At 44.8% G+C, this 19554-nt stretch overlaps 1 protein-coding gene across 3 annotated transcripts in view; it reads left to right on the top strand.

The window, feature by feature from the left end:
• LOC115163737 (myelin-associated neurite-outgrowth inhibitor) overlaps nucleotides 1-19342 on the top strand; it is a 46040-nt gene extending 26698 nt beyond the window's left edge. For 2 of the 3 annotated variants that reach the window (XM_029715893.1, XM_029715890.1), the window contains 6 exons: nucleotides 8223-8303; nucleotides 16894-17075; nucleotides 17283-17327; nucleotides 17423-17603; nucleotides 17865-17996; nucleotides 18791-19342. In XM_029715893.1, coding sequence (XP_029571753.1) covers nucleotides 8223-8303; nucleotides 16894-17075; nucleotides 17283-17327; nucleotides 17423-17603; nucleotides 17865-17980 — 605 coding nt within the window. In that variant the 3' untranslated portion in view covers nucleotides 17981-17996; nucleotides 18791-19342. The remainder of the gene's footprint in view (nucleotides 1-8222; nucleotides 8304-16893; nucleotides 17076-17282; nucleotides 17328-17422; nucleotides 17604-17864; nucleotides 17997-18790) is intronic. The other variant, XM_029715892.1, reaches the window with a different exon arrangement.
• The last annotated feature ends 212 nt before the right edge of the window (nucleotides 19343-19554 follow it).

Raw genomic sequence — 19554 nt, 5'->3', positions numbered from 1 at the left:
TTGTAATGTCTCGCAACTTCAGTAAAGCAAAACCTATCATTACTGAATAGGCAAAGGGTATTCTACACGCAACAGACTGTACACACACTGGCATCGTTAGCAAAGAGATAGAGCAGGCCAGACGGCTGCACTGTGATTTTTAATTTGGTAAAATAAATAATAAAATTCCCTTAAGGATTTTACTTTACATTAACGATCCCAGTCGTTCGTTTAAAAGTTTTAACGTTTAAACGTTCACACTCCTAATCCCTACGCTGACAGCAGACATTCAGGAAGTGACCCGTTCAGATCTATCAGTCTCCTCTACAACCGTCTCCTCTACAATCATAGTATGACAGCCATTCACTATAACAGGGATGTTATGACTGGGTCTGTATGGGTGTGATGGTACCAGTCACTATAACAGGGATGTTATGACTGGGCCTGTATGGGTGTGATGGTACCAGTCACTATAACAGGGATGTTATGACTGGGCCTGTATGGGTGTGATGGTACCATTCACTATAACAGGGATGTTATGACTGGGCCTGTATTTGTGTGATGGTACCATTCACTATAACAGGGATGTTATGACTGGGCCTGTATGGGTGTGATGGTACCATTCACTACAACAGTGATGTTATGACTGGGCCTGTATGGGTGTGATGGTACCATTCACTATAACAGGGATGTTATGACTGGGCCTGTATGGGTGTGATGGTACCATTCACTATAACAGGGATGTTATGACTGGGCCTGTATTTGTGTGATGGTACCATTCACTATAACAGGGATGTTATGACTGGGACTGTATGGGTGTGATGGTACCATTCACTATAACAGGGATGTTATGACTGGGTCTGTATGGGTGTGATGGTACCATTCACTATAACAGGGATGTTATGACTGGGCCTGTATGGGTGTGATGGTACCAGTCACTATAACAGGGATGTTATGACTGGGTCTGTATGGGTGTGATGGTACCGTTCACTACAACAGTGATGTTATGACTGGGCCTGTATGGGTGTGATGGTACCATTCACTATAACAGGGATGTTATGACTGGGCCTGTATGTCAGTGTGATGGTACCATTCACAATCAAATCAAATGTATTTATATAGCCCTTCTTACATCAGCTGATATCTCAAAGTGCTGTACAGAAACCCAGCCTAAAACCCCAAACAGCAAGCAATGCAGGTGTAGAAGCACGGTGGCTAGGAAAAACTCCCTAGAAAGGCCAAAACCTAGGAAGAAACCTAGAGGAACCAGGCAATGAGGGGTGGCCAGTCCTCTTCTGGCTGTGCTGGGTGGAGATTATAACAGAACATGGCCAAGATGTTCAAATGTTCATAGATGACCAGCATGGTCAAATAATAATAATCACAGTAGTTGTCGAGGGTGCAACAAGTCAGCACCTCAAGAGTAAATGTCAGTTGGCTTTTCATAGCTGATCATTGAGAGTATCTCTACCGCTCCTGCTGTCTCTAGAGAGTTGAAAACAGCAGGTCTGGGACAGGTAGCACGTCCGGTGAACAGGTCAGGGTTCCATAGCCGCAGGCAGAACATTTGAAACTGGAGCAGCAGCACGGCCAGGTGGACTGGGGACAGCAAGGAGTCATCATGTCAGGTAGTCCTGAGGCATGGTCCTAGGGCTCAGGTCCTCAGAGAGAGAGAAAGAGAGAATTAGAGGGAGCATACTTAAATTAACACAGGAGACCGGATAAGACAGGATAAATACTCCAGATATAACAGGGATGTTATGGGATGTTAACCGATCATTCAGAGTATCAATACCGCTCTTGAGAGTTGAAAACAGCAGGTCTGGGACAAGGTAGCACGTCCCGTGAACAGGTCAGGTTTCCATAGTCGCAGGCAGATCAGTTGAAACTGGAGCAGCAGCACGACCAGGTGGACTGGGGACAGCAAGGAGTCATCAGGTCCTAGGGCTCAGGTCCTCCGAAAGAAAGAGAGAGAGAGAGAAAAAGAGAGAGAATTAGAGAGAGCATGCTTAAATTCACACAGGACACCGGATAAGACAGGAGAAATACTCTAGATATAACAGACTGACCCTAGCCCCCCGACACATAAACTATTGCAGCGTAAATACTGAAGGCTGAGACAGTTGTGTTATCGGCAAACTTAATGATGGTGTTGGAGTCGTGCCTGGCCGTACAGTCACGAGTGAACAGGGAGTACAGGAGAGAACTGAGCACGCACCCCTGAGGGGCCCCCGTGTTGAGGATCAGCGTGACGGATGTGTTGTTATCTACCCTTACCACCTGGGGGCGGCCCGTCAGGAAGTCCAGGATCCAGTTGCAGAGGGGGGTGTTTAGTCCCAGGGTCCTTAGACTTCATAGTCGAATTGCTGCAAAGAAACCACTACTAAAGACGCCAATAAGAAGAACAGACTTGCTTGGGCCACGAAACATGAGTAATGTACATTAGACTTGTGGAAAACTGCCCTTTGGTCCAAATTTGAGATTTTTGGTTCCAACCGCCGTGTCTTTGTGAGATACAGAGTAGGTGAGCAGATTATTTCCGCAAGCGTGGTTCTCACCGTGAAGCATGGAGGAGGAGTTGTTGGTGATTTATTTCGATTCCAGGCATATATCTCAGCATTCTGCAGCGATACGCCATCCCATCTGATTTGCACTTAGTGGGACTATAATTTGTTTTTCAACAAGACAATGACCCAAACATACCCCCAGGCTGTGTAAGGACTATTTGACCGAGAAGGAGAGTGATGGAGTGATGCATCAGATGACCTGGCCTCCACAATCATCTGACCTCAACCCAATTGAGATGGTTTGGGATGAGTTGGACCACACTTTTTTGGTTTCTACATGATTCCATTTGTGTTATTTCATAGTTTGATGTCTTCACTATTATTTTACAATGTCGAAAATAGTCAAAATTAAGAAAAACCCTGGAATGAGTAGGTGTGTACAAACTTTTGACTGGTACTGTACACTACCGTTCAAAAGTTTGGGGTCACTTAGAAATGTCTTTTTTTTTTAAGAAAAGCAAAAAAATGTGTCTATTAATATAACATAAAATTGATCAGAAATACAGTGTAGACATTGTTAATGTTGTAAATTAATATTGTAGCTGGAAATGGCTGATTTTGAATGGAATATCTACATAGGCGTACAGAGGCCCATTATCAGCAACCATCACTCCTGTGTTCCAATGGCACGTTGTGTTAGCTAATCCAAGTTGATCATTTTAAAAGGCTAATTGATCATTAGAAAACCCGTTTGCAATTATGCTAGCACAGCTAAAAACTGTTGTTCTGATTTAAAGAAGCAATAAAACTGGCCTTTAGACTAGTTGAGTATCTGGAGTATCAGCATTTGTGGGTTCGATTATAGGCTCAAAATCTTTCTTCTGAAACTCGTCAGTCTATTCTTGTTCTGAGAAATTAAGGCTATTCCATGCGAGAAATTGCCAAGAAACTGAATATCTCATATAATGCTGTGTACTACTCCATTCACAGAACAGCGCAAACTGGCTCTGACCAGAATAGAAGCAGTTTGAGAAACAGACGCCTCACAAGTCCTCCACTGGGTGCTTCATTATATAGTACCCGCAAAACACCAGTCTCAACGTCAACAGTGATGCTGGCCTTCTAGGCAGAGTTCCTCTGTCCAGTGACTGTGTTCATTTGCCCATGTTAATATTTAATTTTTATTGGCCAGTCTGAGATATGGCTTTTTCTTTAACTCTGCCTAGAAGGCCAGCATCCCGGAGTCGCCTCTTCACTGTTGATGTTGAGACTGGTGTTTTGCATTACGATTTCCCTTCACTGGAACTAAGAGGTCCAAACCATGAAAAACATCCCCAGACCATTATTCCTCCTCCACCAAACTTTACAGTTGGCTCTATGCATTGGGGCAGATACGGTTCTCCTGGCATCCGCCAAACCCAGATTTGTCGTCGGACTGCCAGATGGTGAAACATGATTCATCACTCCAGAGAACGCGTTTCCACTGCTCCAGAGTCCAATGGCAGCGAGCTTTACACCACTCCAGCCGACGCTTGGCATTAGGCTTGAGTGCGGCTGCTCGGCCATGGAAATCCATTTCATGAAGCTCCCGACGAACAGTTCTTGTGCTGACGTTGCTTCCAGAGGCAGTTTGGAACTCGGTAGTGAGTGCTGCAACCAAGGATGATCTTCAGCACTCGGCGGTCCCGTTCTGTGAGCTTGTGTGGCCTACCACTTTGCGGCTTAGCCGTTGTTGCTCCTTGATGTTTCCACTTCACAATAACAGCACTTGCAGTTGACCGGGGCAGCTCTAGCAGGGCAGAAATGTGACGAACTGACTTGTTAGGTGGTATCCTATGACGGTGCCACGTTGAAAGCCACTGAGCTCTTCAGTAAGGCCATTCTACTGCTGATGTTTGTGGATATTGCATGGCTGTGTGCTTGATTTTTATACACCTGTCAGCAACAGGTGGATGAAATAACCGAATCCACTAATTTCACCTACCTTTGTGTGTATATATAGTGTACATACTATATATCCTCTTTCTCTCTTCCTGTTCTTCTGTGTCTACTTCCTTCATTTACACTCTCTTATTCATCGTTCCCTCCCCTTCCCCCTCTCATTTCTCACCCTCCTCCGACACAGTGTCTCGTTAGTGGTTAGAGTGGGGGGTTGTAATGTCTGCTAATTGGTGAGACAATTAGCTGTCTTCTTAGGTGTTTCACACAACCAGACAACTGGGACCAGACAGTGTGTTAACCATATGTGTTTGTGTGTGTAATGAACAGTTAGAACCGACACTATTCAACCTGCTGTAGACTGCTGAACAAAACATCAGGATACTATCTGCATGTGTTTATGCACTTTGCAGTGTGTTCTTTGTGACACAGGCTAATCTGGAGGCGAAAGAAACACACCTGTTCAGGCGAGGTGCTGGCTAGCGGAGTAGAACACTTGACAAATTAAAGGAGCTCAGATACAATAATTCTTTGTGACACAGGCTAATCTGGAGGCGAAAGAAACACACCTGTTCAGGCGAGGTGCTGGCTAGCGGAGTAGAACACTTGACAAATTAAAGGAGCTCAGATACAATAATGTAATAACCTGGTATCCAACGTTCTGACAGACCAAGCTGTCTTCATCAGGGTATAATGACAGACCAAGCTGTCTTCATCAGGGTATAATGACAGACCAAGCTGTCTTCATCAGGGTATAATGACAGACCAAGCTGTCTTCATCAGGGTATAATGACAGACCAAGCTGTCGTCATCAGGGTATAATGACAGACCAAGCTGTCTTCATCAGGGTATAATGACAGACCAAGCTGTCGTCATCAGGGTATAATGACAGACCAAGCTGTCGTCATCAGTATAATGACAGACCAAGCTGTCGTCATCAGGGTATAATGACAGACCAAGCTGTCGTCATCAGGGTATAATGACAGACCAAGCTGTCGTCATCAGGGTATAATGACAGACCAAGCTGTCGTCATCAGGGTATAATGACAGACCAAGCTGTCTTCATCAGGGTATAATGACAGACCAAGCTGTCGTCATCAGGGTATAATGACAGACCAAGCTGTCGTCATCAGGGTATAATGACAGACCAAGCTGTCTTCATCAGGGTATAATGACAGACCAAGCTGTCGTCATCAGGGTATAATGACAGACCAAGCTGTCTTCATCAGGGTATAATGACAGACCAAGCTGTCTTCATCAGGGTATAATGACAGACCAAGCTGTCTTCATCAGGGTATAATGACAGACCAAGCTGTCGTCATCAGGGTATAATGACAGACCAAGCTGTCGTCATCAGGGTATAATGACAGACCAAGCTGTCGTCATCAGGGTATAATGACAGACCAAGCTGTCTTCATCAGGGTATAATGACAGACCAAGCTGTCGTCATCAGGGTATAATGACAGACCAAGCTGTCGTCATCAGGGTATAATGACAGACCAAGCTGTCTTCATCAGGGTATAATGACAGACCAAGCTGTCGTCATCAGGGTATAATGACAGACCAAGCTGTCTTCATCAGGGTATAATGACAGACCAAGCTGTCTTCATCAGGGTATAATGACAGACCAAGCTGTCTTCATCAGGGTATAATGACAGACCAAGCTGTCGTCATCAGGGTATAATGACAGACCAAGCTGTCGTCATCAGGGTATAATGACAGACCAAGCTGTCGTCATCAGGGTATAATGACAGACCAAGCTGTCGTCATCAGGGTATAATGACAGACCAAGCTGTCTTCATCAGGGTATAATGACAGACCAAGCTGTCGTCATCAGGGTATAATGACAGACCAAGCTGTCTTCATCAGGGTATAATGACAGACCAAGCTGTCGTCATCAGGGTATAATGACAGACCAAGCTGTCTTCATCAGGGTATAATGACAGACCAAGCTGTCTTCATCAGGGTATAATGACAGACCAAGCTGTCTTCATCAGGGTATAATGACAGACCAAGCTGTCTTCATCAGGGTATAATGACAGACCAAGCTGTCGTCATCAGGGTATAATGACAGACCAAGCTGTCGTCATCAGGGTATAATGACAGACCAAGCTGTCTTCATCAGGGTATAATGACAGACCAAGCTGTCTTCATCAGGGTATAATGACAGACCAAGCTGTCTTCATCAGGGTATAATGACAGACCAAGCTGTCTTCATCAGGGTATAATATAATGACAGACCAAGCTGTCGTCATCAGGGTATAATGACAGACCAAGCTGTCTTCATCAGGGTATAATGACAGACCAAGCTGTCTTCATCAGGGTATAATGACAGACCAAGCTGTCTTCATCAGGGTATAATGACAGACCAAGCTGTCGTCATCAGGGTATAATGACAGACCAAGCTGTCTTCATCAGGGTATAATGACAGACCAAGCTGTCTTCATCAGGGTATAATGACAGACCAAGCTGTCGTCATCAGGGTATAATGACAGACCAAGCTGTCGTCATCAGGGTATAATGACAGACCAAGCTGTCGTCATCAGGGTATAATGACAGACCAAGCTGTCGTCATCAGGGTATAATGACAGACCAAGCTGTCTTCATCAGGGTATAATGACAGACCAAGCTGTCGTCATCAGGGTATAATGACAGACCAAGCTGTCGTCATCAGGGTATAATGACAGACCAAGCTGTCTTCATCAGGGTATAATGACAGACCAAGCTGTCGTCATCAGGGTATAATGACAGACCAAGCTGTCGTCATCAGGGTATAATTCCCAGATGAAGACGGTTGGATACTTGGTTATTCAATTATTGCATCTGAGCTCCTAGTGTGTGCGGCTCTCCTTTTCTTTTCTTTGTGACACAGGCACTATGTTCTGTCTACACACAGACACACACATAGACACACACACACACACACAGACACACACACACAGAGACAGACACAGGTGTTAACTCAGCATGAGAGCTCTCCCCCTCCTGCTGTGTTTTAGAGCCATATGCATACATACATTAAGACAGAGATATAGGCCTTATATACACACACACCCCTCCCTGCAGGTCATAGCTGTGTGTCTTAGGTTAAGGGGTTCCTTTGTATGCATCTATTCCTATGTCAACGTTTACACGAGTGTGTTGAATGCCAGTGTGTGTGTGTTGCGTTCATCCGAGTGTGTGTTATTGAGACAGACAATGTGTTATGATCACCATCTGTGCACATCCTGCTCAGTAACTACCCATTCTCTACCTACTGGTGTCTCGCTCTCTCAAGGCGCCAGCATACATAGGTTGGGTTTGCTCCCAGCAGAACTCGGCTAGGAACTCATACTCCCTTAAAATATGTTCCTTTGAAAAACAAGAAGAAAAGGGTACTAATACTGTTTGTCCCTCCTTGAGATGCCATACCAACAACATAATCAGGTGCATTTCCTCAAAATAGTCAATCTAAGATCAATCAAGAAATATGTCGTTAGTTGTTGACGTTTTTTGCTGGGGAGGTCTTAATCGCTAAATTTTACATCTAAGATGTTTGGTGCCGTATTTTTCAAGTGTAAAAATGTGTTGTCTCTTGTTGAATGACAACAAACACCTAATTGAAGAATCCCTACTGGTGACCAATCATCGACGAAAGGGCGTGGACTTCGGCTACCGAACTTTGGCTTGTGCACAAACAGCCGGAAAAAAACTTGCCAGAGACCAAAACAAACAAAAATTCTCAAAATATATGCACAAACTGTTTCAGATGGGAAGCATGCGGGCGCCTTAAGACTCTCTCTTGTCTTGTGTCTGTAGGCTACCCAGGAGGTTACCCCACTGCTGCTCCCACCTACACACCCAACCTCTACCAAACGGGTAGTCCAGGGTACCCACCGGGTAAGAACACACACACACACCCAACCTCTACCAAACGGGTAGTCCAGGGTACCCACCGGGTAAGAAAACACACCCAACCTCTACCAAACAGGTAGTCCAGGGTACCCACCGGGTAAGAACAAACACCCAACCTCTACCAAACGGGTAGTCCAGGGTACCCACCGGGTAAGAACACACACACACACCCAACCTCTACCAAACAGGTAGTCCAGGATACCCACCGGGTAAGAACACACACACACACACCCAACCTCTACCAAACAGGTAGTCCAGGGTACCCACCGGGTAAGAACACACACACACACCCAACCTCTACCAAACAGGTAGTCCAGGGTACCCGGACCGGGTAAGAAAACACACACACGCCCAACCTCTTGGAGGTAGTTACTACTGTAGCTGTCAGCTAGCTCTAGGAGGTAGAGTTACTACTGTAGCTGTCAGCTAGCTCTAGGAGGTAGAGTTACTACTGTAGCTGTCAGCTAGCTCTAGGAGGTAGAGTTACTACTGTAGCTGTCAGCTAGCTCTAGGAGGTAGTTACTACTGTAGCTGTCAGCTAGCTCTAGGAGGTAGTTACTACTGTAGCTGTCAGCTAACTCTAGGAGGTAGAGTTACTACTGTAGCTGTCAGCTAGCACTAGGAGGTAGAGTTACTACTGTAGCTGTCGGCTAGCTCTAGGAGGTAGAGTTACTCCTGTAGCTGTCGGCTAGCTCTAGGAAGTAGAGGAGTTACTACTGTAGCTGTCGGCTAGCTCTAGGAAGTAGAGTTACTACTGTAGCTGTCAGCTAGCTCTAGGAGGTAGAGTTACTACTGTAGCTGTCGGCTAGCTCTAGGAGGTAGAGTTACTACTGTAGCTGTCGGCTAGCTCTAGGAAGTAGAGAAGTTACTCCTGTAGCTGTCGGCTAGCTCTAGGAAGTAGAGGAGTTACTCCTGTAGCTGTCGGCTAGCTCTAGGAAGTAGAGGAGTTACTCCTGTAGCTGTCGGCTAGCTCTAGGAAGTAGAGGCGTTACTACTGTAGCTGTCGGCTAGCTCTAGGAAGTAGAGGAGTTACTACTGTAGCTGTCGGCTAGCTCTAGGAGGTAGAGTTACTACTGTAGCTGTCGGCTAGCTCTAGGAGGTAGAGTTACTACTGTAGCTGTCGGCTAGCTCTAGGAGGTAGAGTTACTACTGTAGCTGTCGGCTAGCTCTAGGAGGTAGAGTTACTACTGTAGCTGTCGGCTAGCTCTAGGAGGTAGAGGAGTTTCTACTGTAGCTGTCGGCTAGCTCTAGGAGGTAGAGTTACTACTGTAGCTGTCGGCTAGCTCTAGGAGGTAGTGGAGTTACTCCTGTAGCTGTCGGCTAGCTCTAGGAGGTAGAGTTACTACTGTAGCTGTCGGCTAGCTCTAGGAAGTAGTGGAGTTACTCCTGTAGCTGTCGGCTAGCTCTAGGAGGTAGAGTTACTACTGTAGCTGTCGGCTAGCTCTAGGAGGTAGAGGAGTTACTACTGTAGCTGTCGGCTAGCTCTAGGAGGTAGAGGAGTTACTCCTGTAGCTGTCGGCTAGCTCTAGGAAGTAGAGGAGTTACTCTTGTAGCTGTCGGCTAGCTCTAGGAGGTAGAGTTACTACTGTAGCTGTCAGCTAGCTGTAGGAAGTAGTTACTACTGTAGCTGTCAGCTAGCTCTAGGAGGTAGAGCTACTACTGTAGCTGTCAGCTAGCTCTAGGAAGTAGAGGAGTTACTGCTGTAGCTGTCAATCAGATCAGTCGCGGTCTAAATTGACTGTCGAGAGTTAGAATAGTAGAATACACAAGGTGGAATTTAGAAATGTGGTTGTGTATCAGCAGTTTTTCTCTTTTTATGTCAGTCACTCAATTAACCCATGTCAGCTAACATGTTTTAGATTGTTAAGTTAGCCTAGCGGCCAGCTATCTAAACTCAGTAATCATGGTCGAATTACCGGCCGGGGGGGCCCCCATTCATTTTGTTAGTCAGTCTCACTCAGATATCATTTTAAGAACTCCGAACAATTCTCCAACCTATACCAAATGGATGTGAGCACGCAGACCAAATGGATGGATGCAACTGTGGCCCCTGGTGATGAGTTCAGCTTTTTTGTGGCTCCCACCCACATCAAAGTTGCCCATCCCTGGTCTAGAAGGTGGAGGGTAAAAGCATTGCTGGCCAGTTTCTATTCTGAAGGTCTGAGTGATAGTGACTGACAGCTTCCCTGATGGGAGGGTTTGTCCCCCTGTCTGTGTCCACAGCAGATGGGCTAGCAGTGGTCCTCATGCTCCACACACACTGTGTTAGTGGAACAGCAGGCCCACTAGGACGTCAGTGTGTATGTGTACAGTTCAGGTGATTGTGTCCAAGGTTTGGCCAAGGATTGTTTGGTAGAAATCTAAAGCTACCCTGGAGAAGACAGCTTGCTGTTGAAACGTTAGCGAATAAATGATTGCATCGGAGCTGCAAGTGGCTTTTCATTTTCTTTTCCTGGAATCTGTAGCTAACAACCTTGTCTCATCTCCACCTTCCGGCCCTAGTGATTCTCTGGCGGTTACTTGTGGACTACGTGTTTTCTTCTACAGCACTAGACTTCAACGTTCTGAATAGCCTACCCCCCCGCAGGTCATATTTTGAGGGCAACATCTTGATTAATATATTGTCCACGTAATATTAATTCACCCATGGCCTTCAGACTGGACACAATAACACAGACTGATATCGGCTGCACGCTGATGCTTGTGTAACTGCCATTCAGAGCTGGCTGATGGTGATGCACGGTGGAGCTCCTCAGCATCTCTCGCTCTCTTTGTTCCTGTGTCCTTGGCTTTGTGTTCTATAATCCTCTGAGCAGCACAGCATGATCTTCAGCTGCCCCCTGGTGGTTCTAACAGATTACTACACAAAGTACTACACAAGTCAACTGCCCCCTGGTGGTTCAAACAGATTACTACACAAAGTACTACACAAGTCAGCTGCCCCCTGGTGGTTCTAACAGATTACTACACAAAGTACTACACAAGTCAACTGCCCCCTGGTGGTTCTAACAGATTACTACACAAGTCAACTGCCCCCTGGTGGTTCAAACAGATTACTACACAAAGTACTACACAAGTCAGCTGCCCCCTGGTGGTTCTAATAGAGTACTACTCAAAGTACTACTCGTGTACTACACAAACTATAGAGCAGGGGTCCCCAACAGGTCAATCGGGAACCACCAGTAGCTCGCATCCCACAAATGAGTAGCTCACCAAACAATTCTGAAAGTACATGCAATTTTTTTACGTTTTCCACTGCGAACTGTCAATCAAATCTCATAAGTATCAGACAGCGCAAGCTTCCAGCTTTTATCTAATCAACGCAACATTGACTTTATCCCACCCCCGGTTAGCCACTATTTGCTAAAAAACCAAACTTAACTCAAAATCTGCCAATTCATTTCCATAAATATTGCCCCTGTCTGTCCGTGATGCACACGTTTGTCTATCAGTCTGTCTATAGCCAGTTGATGTAGGTTGACCTTCTCAATTAAATGATAACTGCAAAGTAGGCTTACCTGGCAGAATTATATAATAAGTATACTGAACAAAAATGCAACATGCAACAATTACAAAGATTTTACTAAGTTACAGTTCATTTAAGGAAATCAGTCAATTGAAATAAATTCATTAGGCACTAATCTATGGATTTCACATAACTGGGAATACAGATATGCATCTGTTGGTCACAGATACCTTATAAAAAGATAGGGATTGTGGCCTGTGGAATGTTGTCCCACTCCTCTTCAATGGCTGTGTGAAGTTGCTTGATATTGGCGGGAACTGGAACACGCTGTCGTACACATCAATTCGGAGCATCCCAAACGTGCTCAATGGGTGACATGTCTGGTGAATATGCAGGCCATGGAAGAACTGGGACATTTTCAGTTTCCTGGAATTGTGTACAGATACCTGCGACATGGGGCCGTGCATTATCATGCTGAAACATGAGGTGATGGCAGTGGATGAATGGCACGACAATGGGTCTCAGGATCTCATCACAGTATCTCTGTGCATTCAAATTGCCATCAATAAAATGCAATTGTGTTCGTTGCCCATACCATAACTCCACCACCACCATGCAGCACTCCGTTCACAACATTGACATCAGCAAACCGCTCGCCAACACGACGCCATTCACGTGGTCTGCAGTTTGAGGCCAGTTGGGCATACTGCCAAATTCTCTAAAACGACATTGGCAGCGGCTTATGGTAGTGAAATTAACCTTCAATTGTCTGGCAACAGCTCTCGTGGGCATTCCTGCAGTCAGTATGCCAATTGCACGCTCCCTCAACTTGAGACATCTGTGGCATTGTGTTGTGTGACAAAACTGCACATTTTAGTGGCCTTTAATTGTCCCCAGCACAAGGTACACCTGTGTAATGATCATGCTGTTTAATCAGCTTCTTGATATGCCACACCTGTCAGGTGGATGGATTATCTTGGCGAAGGGGAAATGCTCTCTAACAGGGATGTAAACAAATTTGTACACAACATTGGAGAGAAATAAGCTTTTTGTGCGTATGGAACATTTCTGGGATCTTTTATTTCAGCTCATGAAACATGGGACCAACACTTTACATGTTGCATTTATATTTTTGTTCAGTGTTTATCATTTATCTATTATTTGAACTTTGCTATGAAATGAGCAGCAGTACAGAACCATCACTAGACCGGCACATTCCTCACACGTTAGACGAGCAATTAAAGGGCCAGATGCGCAATTAAAGGGGAATTACACTCAAATCTAAACGTGTTCGTTTTATTTAAGCTTTGACATGGACTCAGAACATCCAATTGCATATTTTCTCTATAAACAATTGTAATTTTGAGAGTGAAATATAAAAACGATCTAAAACCAGGAAATGTAAAACTGAGAAAACAACATAATTTGGGAATATATAAAACTCTGATTTTATAGGACCCCCTTAGAGTTGTTTATTAACCATTATTTGAACAGGTATATTGACAGAAAACACTGCACTACTTTCTCTTGTACGCTAAGGACCCAGGAGAGAAGAGAATGTGCCTATTTGAAAGCTCGAATGAGCTCGCAACATATTTCATTATTTTAAAGTAGCTTTCATGCTAGAAAAGGTTGGGGACCCCTGGTATAGAGTAGTCAGCTTTCCCCCTGGTGGTTCTAGCAGAGTACTACACAAAGAGACCCTTTTCCAGCACACGACACACTGACGTCATGCACAGATGTGTGCGACTCATGGCGGCAGTAAGATGCCATCGCCTTCTGCACCAATTCAACATAGCCTACATTTATGTTCTATTACTTCAAAACAAAATCACTTTCTTGGGTTCTCGTACACTTACAATTATGTTTTGTTTCTTGCTTAAAGATTATATTTGCTTGAAGATTATATTTGGTTGTGATCTTTGCAAAATAACTATTTTGGATGCAGCGGTTGTTAGCTAGAATGATGTAGGCTGTAACAAAAGCTAGCCAAAGATCCATTTTACTGGTTGAAGTGTTTTTTAAGTATAATGCAGTTGATTTGCGATGATGACACAAACATTATATTAAGCAGGACATTCATTCGAGCCTTAAAATCCAATTATAATCCAAAAGTAGTACGAAATGCACTCAAAAGCAACATGTTAGTAGAGGCTTTTGTTGCTGCCGTTCTATAAGAACTCCCTCCAACTTGCGCGCATCGGCCTCGTGCGGGCACTGTTTGCAAACACAGAAAGAGGTCTATAGAGCAGTCCTAGGGTAACCATCGGCACATCACAATAACCCTCTATATATAGCCTAATAGTTTAATGTATGTAGCATAAAGCAATATAAGTAGCTAATAAGATATTGTGTAATTCATGTGGTGGATCTGAATCATGTCAGTGGCTTCATCTCCTTTACCTGTTGTAATCTGAAAATACTGGACAGGGGGAAGCAATATTTTAGATGCCTGCCTAATGCCTATACTCAGTGGTGTAAAAATACATTAAAGTACTACTTAAGGAGTTTTTTGGAGTATCTGTACTTTACTTTAGTATTTATATTTTTGTCAACTTTTACTTCACTACATTCCTAAAGAAAATAAAGTACTTTTTACTCCATACATTTTCCCTGACAGCCAAAAGTATTCGTTACATTTTGACAGGAAATTGGTCCAATTCACACACTTATCATGAGAACATCCCTGATCATCCCTACTGCCTCTGCTCTGACGGACTCACTAAACACATGCTTCGTTTGTAAATTGTCTGAGTGTTGGAATGTGCCCCCTGACTATCCGTCAATAAAAAAAAGAAAATTGTGCCGTCTGCTTTGCTTAATATACAGAATTTTAAACCAAAGACTTTTACTCAAGTAGTATTTTACTGGATGACTTTCACTAGGAGACTAGTGATGAGGCTCCACCACTAGGAGACTGTAGTGATGAGGCACTACCACTAGGAGACTGTAGTGATGAGGCTCCACCACTAGGAGACTGTAGTGATGAGGCACTACCACTAGGAGACTGTAGTGACGAGGCTCCGCCACTAGGAGACTGTAGTGATGAGGCACTACCACTAGGAGACTAGTGACGAGGCTCCGCCACTAGGAGACTGTAGTGATGAGGCACTACCACTAGGAGACTGTAGTGATGAGGCTCCGCCACTAGGAGACTGTAGTGATGAGGCACTACCACTAGGAGACTGTAGTGACGAGGCTCCGCCACTAGGAGACTGTAGTGATGAGGCACTACCACTAGGAGACTAGTGACGAGGCTCCGCCACTAGGAGACTGTAGTGATGAGGCACTACCACTAGGAGACTGTAGTGATGAGGCTCCGCCACTAGGAGACTGTAGTGATGAGGCACTACCACTAGGAGACTGTAGTGACGAGGCTCCACCACTAGGAGACTGTAGTGATGAGGCTCCACCACTAGGAGACTGTAGTGATGAGGCTCCACCACTAGGAGACTGTAGTGATGAGGGTCTACAACTAGGAGACTGTAGTGATGAGGCACTACCACTAGGAGACTGTAGTGATGAGGCACTACCACTAGGAGACTGTAGTGACGAGGCTCCGCCACTAGGAGACTGTAGTGACGAGGCTCCGCCACTAGGAGACTAGTGACGAGGCTCCGCCACTAGGAGACTGTAGTGACGAGGCTCCGCCACTAGGAGACTGTAGTGACGAGGCTCCGCCACTAGGAGACTGTAGTGACGAGGCTCCGCCACTAGGAGACTGTAGTGACGAGGCTCCGCCACTAGGAGACTGTAGTGACGAGGCTCCGCCACTAGGAGACTGTAGTGACGAGGCTCCGCCACTAGGAGACTGTAGTGACGAGGCTCCGCCACTAGGAGACTGTAGTGACGAGGCTCCGCCACTAGGAGACTGTAGTGACGAGGCTCCGCCACTAGGAGACTGTAGTGACGAGGCACTGCCACTAGGAGACTGTAGTGACGAGGCTCCGCCACTAGGAGACTGTAGTGACGAGGCTCCGCCACTAGGAGACTGTAGTGATGAGGTTTTACCACTAGGAGACTGTAGTGATGAGGCTCCACCACTAGGAGGAGACATTGACTAGTCATACTCTGACTGGATTGCATTCTATTGCAGTGTTCATTTTGGCACTATTTTTTTTTAATTTACTCTAGTTGTAGTCAAAATGACAAAAACAGTGGGCCATTTTAGTCAACTAAATGCCCTTTCATTTTAGTCACATCAAACTTGTGTTGCCTCATTAAACTATAGTAAACATAAATCACTGACTTTTATGTGCACAACCACACACAGCCTTGTCCTACCAACATATTTGAAGATAGAAATTCTGCTAATAGACCTAACGTTATTCCTTATTCAACATGTCAGAGGCATGTTTGTTCTACATACCATATGTCTATCTGAACGTTCCAAAACGTTGCATGCTGCTGAATGCAGGTTGTTAGCAATAGCTAGTTAATGAGGTAACATGACTGAACAAGGTCTGCAAGTAGCCTAGTTTTAGAGCGGACCACAATATGCTTCATGAATGGACGATAGAAAGAAACAAAACATAGAGCCAGTGGGTTATTATGGGTCATTATGGGTAACATTATGCGTAATATTATGGGTAATATTATGGGTAATAGTTGGGGTCATTATGGGTAATATCATTGGTCGTTATGGGTAATATTATGGGGTCATTATGGGTAATAGTTGGGGTCATTATGGGTAATAGTTGGGGTCATTATGGGTCGTTTCTGAAAAGCTCTCAATCTCTCCAAAATCTCTTGTCCAGTCCATTTAGTAGTCTGATTTTAGTCACAGAGATGATTTTGTCTCGTTTTAGTCAACAGAAATAATTTTCATTTAGTTTGTTTTTTCTGGGTCTATTTAGTCAGTTAAAGTCTCGTCAATTGCCACTGAAAAATAGGTGTTTCACAAATATTTTTGTCATTATTGTTGTTGTTGATGAAATGAACACTGCTAAGGTACTACATTAGGACTGAGAGGAAGGATGTGTTACTCTGTCTTGGCCGCTGGAACTATGTTTCATCTCTCTCTTTCTGTGTGTGTGTGTGTGTGTGTGTGTGTGTGTGTGTGTGTGTGTGTGTGTGTGTGTGTGTGTGTGTGTGTGTGTGTGTGTGTAGGATACACTACAGCGGGTACTCCGTATAAAGTGCCCCCCACCCAGACGAACGGAGCTCCCCCGCCCTACTCCCCCTCCCCCAACCCCTACCAAACAGCCATGTACCCCATCAGAAGTGCCTACCCCCAGCAGAGCATGCAGAACCTGCAGAGCATGCAGAACCTGCAGAACTTATATGCACAGGTAAGCACACATACCCTTCACACACACACACACCCTACTCCTACCCTCAGCAGCTTCTATACAAACACACACACACACCTATATACAATCCTAACCTCAGCATACACACACACACCCTACTCCCTCAACATCTACCCTCAGTAGAACCTTTATGTACTGATAAGCACACACACACACACCCTAACCTCTCTCTCTGTCTCCCTGTAGGCAGCAGCGTATTATGGCCAGCCAGTGTATGCGGCCCAGCCCTATGTAAATCAACACACTACTCACATGCACACACACATCAACACACACAGACACACACTACCACAGACACACTCTAACCTCTGCCTCTGTGTCTGTAGGCGTATTACACCCAGCCTGTGTATGCTGCTCAGCCTCAGCCACATGTAATCCACCACACCACAGTGGTTCAGCCAAACAGCATGCCCTCAGCCCTCTACCCCGCCCCGGTCCAAGCCCCTAGAAACAACGGAATGGCTGCCATGGGGATGGTTGCCGGGACCACCATGGCTATGAGTGCAGGTAGGACGGATGACTGAGGAAGCTGATGTGGCTACGTCATGTTGACATCACGTGAACATGAAATATATTTTCATATTAAACACCTTTTTTAACATTTTCTATTTCATTTCCAATGCAAAATGGGTTATTCTTATGCTAAAATGATTGTGTTTTTGGTTTAAGTTGTATTAGTTTGGTCTGCGTCATATAGACCCTAATGTTACGGTCAAAACAATAGTGAGAAAATGACATGTTACACTGATGATGTGTGTGGTCCTGTAGGAACCCTGTTGACCACGCCTCAGCACGCTCAGCTGGGTGCTCACCAACACGTCACCATGCCACAGTACCGGCCCCAGGGCACACCTGGTTACAGCTATGTCCCTCCCCACTGGTAGACACCGCCCCCGAGAGGTAAGTCATCCTAGAATTCCAAATGTCCACATTCCACTCTCAATCAATCCAATGTCTTCTCGCTCTTTCTCTGTGTCTATCTCTGTCGTTTCAGATCTCGGTTTCTCTGTGTGTGTCTCTGTCGTTTCAGATCTCTGTTTCTCTGTGTCTGTCTCTGTCATTTCAGATCTCTGTTTCTCTGTGTCTATCTCTGTCGTTTCAGATCTCTGTTTCTCTGTGTCTGTCTCTGTCGTTTCAGATCTCTGTTTCTCTGTCTGTCTCTGTCATTTCAGATCTCTGTGTCTATCTCTGTCATTTCAGATCTCTGTTTCTCTGTGTCTATCTCTGTTATTTCAGATCTCTGTTTCTCTGTGTCTGTCTCTGTCATTTCAGATCTCTGTTTCTCTGTGTCTGTCTCTGTCATATCAGATCTCTGTTTCTCTGTCTGTCTCTGTCATTTCAGATCTCTGTTTCTCTGTGTCTGTCTCTGTCATTTCAGATCTCTGTTTCTCTGTGTCTGTCTCTGTCATTTCAGATCTCTGTTTCTCTGTGTCTGTCTCTGTCATTTCAGATCTCTGTTTCTCTGTGTCTGTCTCTGTCATATCAGATCTCTGTTTCTCTGTCTGTCTCTGTCATATCAGATCTCTGTTTCTCTGTCTGTCTCTGTCATTTCAGATCTCTGTTTCTCTGTGTCTGTCTCTGTCATATCAGATCTCTGTTTCTCTGTCTGTCTCTGTCATATCAGATCTCTGTTTCTCTGTCTGTCTCTGTCATTTCAGATCTCTGTTTCTCTGTGTCTGTCTCTGTCATTTCAGATCTGGAGTCCAACGTATGCAACTACTCCAGTCTTACACGGGCTTCTTATGGTCACCACGGCAACCTCACATCTGTCTGCAACAACAAAACTAAAGAGCAACGGACACTTGCTGCATTCTGTAGTGTTTTATAAAAGCTGCTTTTTTAAATTCTTTTTTTACACAACGATTCTTTTCTTCTCCTTTGATTTGCCAATATGTCATTGCATTGTTTTCTTTTGTTTGTTTTATTTATTTCTTTTTTTAAATATTTTTTTTTGTTGTATTTTTTACATCATTTCAGTTTTTCCATTGTCATTGGAACTCCAGAGTGATTGACCAATCATGGGTGTCTGTTGCTCTGCTTGTGGTCCGTGTTCTGTTGGTGTGTTCCAGTTCCAATGGTGGGAATGTACTGGACACTTCCTCCACCACCATCATCACGCCATCATCAATTTATGCTGCCAAATTTTCTACCGATTAGATGTCAGCACAGGGTTTCGATTTCATTCATTTCTATTTGTTTTAATCCCTTCATTTTCCTTTCCAACAAAGCACTGTCTTGGAACAGCATACCTCTTGTTTTTGTCTTTGTTCATATCCTCTGTTCTACTTCTCCTTCTGATCTTCAGTTCATCTTCCACTTCTGATAACAAGGGTTGTCTTCCAGCTTCTAGGTGTTTCTTAGATCCGCTATCTGACTGGATCCGCTGCCTGACTAGATCTGTAACGACTAGATCTGCTGTGTGGCTGTAAAGAGGTGGTCACAGTACTTACCAGTTACT

This window comes from Salmo trutta, chromosome 26 (assembly GCF_901001165.1).
Source record: "Salmo trutta chromosome 26, fSalTru1.1, whole genome shotgun sequence".
Taxonomy (NCBI): domain Eukaryota; kingdom Metazoa; phylum Chordata; class Actinopteri; order Salmoniformes; family Salmonidae; genus Salmo; species Salmo trutta.
This window is presented reverse-complemented; position numbering and strand designations above follow the sequence as displayed.